We start from the raw sequence: 5919 nt of genomic DNA, 5'->3' as shown, positions 1-5919 counted from the left end.
AAGTCTCTCCTGAATCTCGGTCCCTCTCCTCCTACATGAGTTACAGTCACTTAGGCAGCTTAGGTGACAGACAACTGAAAGAATATAAAGCTGAATTCAGACAAAGGCACTGTGCTGTTCTACGTCATGATGTTCACTGACGTGATTGCAAATACAGGGTCCAACCAACCAAAGTGCTCAAATGGCATTTTTAAACTGCAACAGGGACAGTTTGTCAGCACCTAAAGAGGTGGATCTGAAGGTGGGGAGACGTGGAGGGGCGTGAGAGAGAGAGAGAGAGAGAGAGAGAGAGAGAGAGTGGGTGTCTGGCGAAACTCGACACAGCTCAGATTGTGTCTCCACACGCCAAGCTGTCTGAAAACCACAGTCTCACTCTCTCTCACACCAGTCTTACTCTTTCCTACTTTCTTCTCAAGCTTTCGTTGCAGATGTCCCTGGTCAAAACCCACAACTGCTTCTGATTAGGGTCTTGGTTCCTTGGGCTCAAACAATGAAGTTACTCAAAAGCGCAAGAGGGGGAGAAAAAGAGAGAGAGAGAGAGAGAGAGAGAGACCAGGAAACTCTGACGTTTTGAAGCGCACCATGTGTGAGTTTGTTTGGTGTGGAATGATTTGCCAGCGCAGACCTAACAGTTTATATGAAGGACACGCTAAACTGGCTGTGTTCCTACGTCAGAGCTCTTCAGCAGAGCAAGCCAGACCAGGAAAAACACCGGCAAACCACAGCCTGTCAGACCCTGCCTTGACCCCGTAGGCCTGTCTATACTTAAATAGCCTTAAAACGACACTCCCTCCTATTGTTCTATGGAGCGGTAAAATGGTCTGGGCTTCCTTTATTAGCAACTACTATTTATATCTGCTGATATTATATTTTTTACTTTATCGCTTTAGTCGATATTAGATATTAGGGATGCAAAATATTATTAAAATATTGGCCGATACCAAAAAGCTGATTATTTTCAGCTAATCATTTTCAGTTGAATACATTTGAGATAATCAACTGTTATGGATGATATTAGAATTCTATACTATTTTGTCTAAATAATTTAAAACTAAAAAAAAAAACCCTGAAACCTAAAATCGATCAATTAAATGAACATGTATATTAAAATTTACTATAATACTCGCTGATGACAAATATGGTGGTTATATATTGTGCAGCCTTATTGGATCTATATCAGCCAATACTGGATATTTAATTGCGCATGTTTATTTAACCTATTTTTACACGTAGATTACCTTTGCCATAAACTAACACTCACTTAAAAGTTAATCTTTAAAAACAAATTCATTTTAATAACACTTTTAATTGTTTTTTAGCATCTTTAGTGAATCTCTTATTATAAATATTCAGTACTGACCAATATCTTAATATTTAACATTTCTATTATGGTTTCTCTTTATGGTCTATTTGATTAAAATCAAGACATTAAAATAAATCTAAATGTAAAAAGCTGTAATGTTTTTACGTCATTGAGTATTCATAATCCCTTTTCTACAAAAAGCTGATTACGACAATCAAACTCAAAGAATTTAACAGGAAGTGCGGGTGGCTTCTGTGGTTTTGGGTAACTCCACTTCACAAGTGATTCAAAAGTCTTTGAGCAAGTCAAATGAAGGCCACATTCCAAGAGTGGCAAGCGAGCTGATAGATATGGAAAGAGTGAAGTGATTGCAGTAATTGTACCTGTACTCGGCTCCCCAGCCCTTCACGAAGCTCATGCGAATGGTGCACATGCGGGTGAGCTGGTACACGGCCTCAAAGCCCTGATTCACAGACTGGGCTAAAAGAGCTGCAAACTCCTGGTTATTAAAGATCTTCAGATTACAGCCTGGATGGACACAAAGCAGTTTGAAACACAGTTCATAAACTCAAAGACAAATTGATTTAGCTGAATGTCATGAAACTATCAAGAAGGAAGCTCTGCTTTAATTCTTTTTAGTACAGCTATTCAGTAGCTCAGTTGTTGAACTCTCTCTTAATGAGGGCTATTTGTTGAGGGTCTCTTGTTTTATCTTACCAGGTGGGATCTTGCAAACAGTGGCGGGGTGCCAGCCGTAACGTTGGTTACAGTTGGGACTCTGAACAAAAATGGCACTGTCACTTAGACACTCTGCAAACACCTCACCTCCAATGTAGTACAAACGCACACCCCGGCCTGCAAAAACAAATGGTTGCCACATAAGCAAGTAGATAAACAAATAAAAAATAAAATATTTATCTTTAAATGATGTCGTCTAATGAATGAGTGATTTAGAACGATGGTGTGTGTACCAATGTGTCTGCGTGTGAGCTCCACAGCAGCGTTGCGATTCACGTTGGACAGCAGGCCCAGGCAGAAGCGCTCAGAGTTGGATGGGTCTGTGAAGCCATCTACTGTTAAAGAGGGCTGAGAGGCATGGAAAGTTTCACCGACTCTCTGGTTCAGCTCATAGTAGGAAATAGAGCACCAGAACGCTGGTTCACAGTATGTCACCGGCTGTAGATCTGAAAGAAAGCAGAAAAAAGAACAATAAAAGGAGAGAATCTGAAAGGCACAGACATGCACAGAAATAGGCGGTGGAAAAGAAATAGATGGGTGGGGATAACCGAAGAGACAGAGCACGGGGGCTGGGAACTGACGACACTGTGATGTCAAGAGTACGTTCAAAACGTTACTTCCCAGAAATAAAGGCTGAATCGGGAAATACCATCATCACTTGGACGCAAAACTGTAGAAAATTACAGGCTTATGGCATTTACACATACGCACACACCACTGTTGTGGAGAAGAGAAATCCCTGTGGGATCTGAGCGCTTGTCTGAAAAAGCACGATCTGATACAAAAGGAACTGCGGGCCCTCCTTTGCTTAGATGGTAACTGACAGGATGTTTAGTGTGGGTGGTTTTCATCCAAGTTGTTTTGGGGACATACAAATAATTCTTTCAGCAATCCATTTCCTCTGAGAGACTAAAAACACATTTCTACCAACACTCTACTAAATGTGTATTTTAATTTCACACTGTTATATGAACAATCAGTTGTGCACTGATTTAGGTTTCACGAGCTTTAAAATACATGTAATATAGTAAAAGTCCTTTAGTTGGACATAAGGAACATAATGACTACAATAAGCGAATAAGAACTACTTTAACTGAGAGTCAGAGAGTGAGTCATTAGACTGATTCAAACTGTTAACTCATCAGTTCAAGACTGCTTTGTCCGATTCATTAAAAAAAGAACTAGTTCATACGAGTCATTTATTCACGACAGTCTATACCGTCTGTGCTGCATGTTTGTGTTTTCGCGAGGTATGTAGTTTATTTATTGTCTTTGTATCAGTTTGCGGTGGTCAGTCTTTGTCCAGCTAGCATCTTTTTTGTTGTTGTTGTTGTCATGGCTCTGTAGATTCAGCAGCAATGCAGCTCTGTTGGATAGTAGTGTGTGAAACATTACGTATTTTAGCATAGTGTTCTGTTGTACCAGCATCTGAATCATGAGGAAGAACTGTTAATGCAACCGAATGTCAGGAAGACTTGGAAGATGTCCCACAAATAGTGGCTCCCAGAAGCATTTGGATATTCAAGCCACATTTAAAAAAAAGCATGAATGTCTTTTCATTAATAACAAAATGTCAAAGCAACTGTCATTTATTTTAAAGAAAGACAGCACAAGCAAATTCTTCAAGCAAACATGATACAAAAAGACAGTTCTTAGATTTTAAATGATAAAAAACTTATCTTGTTTAAACTTGCCACAATACACCAATATTTAAAAGCGAGACCCACATCTGAAAAAAAGTTAGCTTGCCAGTGAGGGAGTTTTTTTAGATTCCATAAAAAATATGGGGAGTTAAACCATAGATATGTATACGTAGATGCCTCATTAGTGACTGTTTCTATGGGCCGCTATACATAAGCCGTCCTCCATATTGTAGTGGTCAACTTGACGTCATTCACCATAGTAATCACTGAATATTCGAAAGATGCCACAATCCTGCACAGAACGGCTCAACGGCTCTGTAAGAACCTACAGTATGGTGAATGACGTCAAGTTGACCGTTCCAAGATGGCAGTGGCATCTACGTGCCTGGAGCCGTCGAATGGGGAATCTATACATATCTAGGAGTTAAACACCCTAATCTGTAGGAAGATCAACAAGAAGGTCTTTTTGTACGCTATTGGCCAGTTGTGGTTACTAACTTACTCCATCTCCCTAAACTTGTATTTTGAGTGTGATTCATTGCAGAAAACACACAAGATAAAGATACATTTAACTTGAATTTAATTTGTTGTTGTTTTTTTAAATTTCTATATATTGTGATGATAGCGTCTATATCTTTTTGCCTTGCAAATCATTATTTCACAGAAATCTGACATCATGACAGCCCTGATAAAGACAAAAATAATCTGGACTCCACCTGATGGTCAAATGTTAGTAAATCATGTTCATAGTTAACATGATGAACTGCACTTGTGATTACTCTGCTAGGACACTTCCGTGAATTCACATGCAAATGATACACACACAAGCAATAAGAGTTACCTAAATTGTTGTGGGCAGGAGAAACAGGGTTCGGTGACAGATTTGGAGAGCCTGAAAAGAAAAGGACAGATCAATGATTTAACGGTGTATGAATGTACACAGCGCATTTTGATTAAATCCCTTTTGATTAGATTTCCAATAATTCAAGTGTGCAGAGTAAATTATTCCACTTCCATTCCACTCCATCACATTTACCACGTGTTTGTCTCATTTGTCAAATTTCTTAGGTTTTCATCCCTAAATGTTCTTCTGCGTAGATCCATTTCCCTACACCACTGATTGAGTATCAGAAAGAAACTCAAAAACAATGTGGAAAAGTGATATGGAACTGAAATGCCACCAACAAACCTGGAACTACTTCATAGCCGTGCAGTTATAGAAAATTCAACATGTCAACCAATCAAAGAACGCAACATCACGGTGGTATAACAGGCATCACCTGTGTCCATACTGCGGTTCATCTGATGATCACTGGTCTCTCCATCCTCACTGATGTAGCCTGGAGGGGGCGTCTCTGTAACACACACAAACACGCAGGTTAGCCTGCATACACACAATTCATACACACTTGTTACACAGTGACCCAGCTGATGGATGAAGGATTAGGAACGCCAGCAAACACATCCGGCAAAATCTAGCAGGTGCAGCAGAGACAATGACTCACAAGGATTTTATTTTTCACCCTCAGATTAAGACACCTGATTTAGAAAGCTGTGGTCAGCTCAGTTCAGCAGCAGGATATGAAACAATACACGCCGCTCTATTAAAGTAACAGACAGCCTCTCTAAAGCAAATACCATTCTGAAGGAACTAATCCCGGCCAAAGCCACTCCATACATACTCCATGGGATAATCTTCCCCTTATGTAGCCAAAAGCAGTCTTTAAATCACTTCAGCATAAATTGTTTTGTGTCTGCCTGATGCAACAACGGTTAAATGTCTCTTGATTAATCCTACAATTATAATAAATGACAGAACCATAGCAGTCATTTGTTTACTGGTCAGAAAAGAAGAAAACAGGCCTGTAAGTGGGATTAACACGAGTAACGTCTCGGTTACGTATGGTAACCCTCGTTCCCTGAAGGAGGGAACGGAGACGTCACGTCGGATGACCGACGAATTGGGATCTCGCTTAGAGGGACCAATCTACTTCGAGTGTAAACTAAACGAGCCAATGCACATTGGCATGCGATTATTGCATCCAGCTGCTGCTGATCACAGCGTGAGTATAAGTAGGCAGCAGATGCAGCGCATATTCAGGTTTTCGCTGAGGAGCCGAGCCGGTGACCAGGCCGCTCAGCGGTGGTACAGGAGCTGTGGCGACGGGACGTGACGTCTCCGTTCCCTCCTTCAGGGAACGAGGGTTACCATACGTAACCGAGAAATTCCCTTTC

The 5919-nt window shown here is 40.5% G+C and overlaps 1 protein-coding gene across 1 annotated transcript in view; it reads right to left on the bottom strand.

The window, feature by feature from the left end:
- Positions 1-5919, bottom strand: part of smad3a (SMAD family member 3a) — a 47936-nt gene that overhangs the window by 2484 nt on the left and 39533 nt on the right. The window contains exons 4-8 of the mRNA XM_016454409.1: positions 4965-5039; positions 4526-4576; positions 2275-2487; positions 2021-2158; positions 1687-1831 (exon numbers count right to left, since the gene is read on the bottom strand). Coding sequence (XP_016309895.1) covers positions 1687-1831; positions 2021-2158; positions 2275-2487; positions 4526-4576; positions 4965-5039 — 622 coding nt within the window. The remainder of the gene's footprint in view (positions 1-1686; positions 1832-2020; positions 2159-2274; positions 2488-4525; positions 4577-4964; positions 5040-5919) is intronic.

This window comes from Sinocyclocheilus anshuiensis, unplaced genomic scaffold, assembly GCF_001515605.1.
Source record: "Sinocyclocheilus anshuiensis isolate Anshui unplaced genomic scaffold, SAMN03320099.WGS_v1.1 scaffold2129, whole genome shotgun sequence".
In the NCBI taxonomy this organism is placed as follows: domain Eukaryota; kingdom Metazoa; phylum Chordata; class Actinopteri; order Cypriniformes; family Cyprinidae; genus Sinocyclocheilus; species Sinocyclocheilus anshuiensis.
This window is presented reverse-complemented; position numbering and strand designations above follow the sequence as displayed.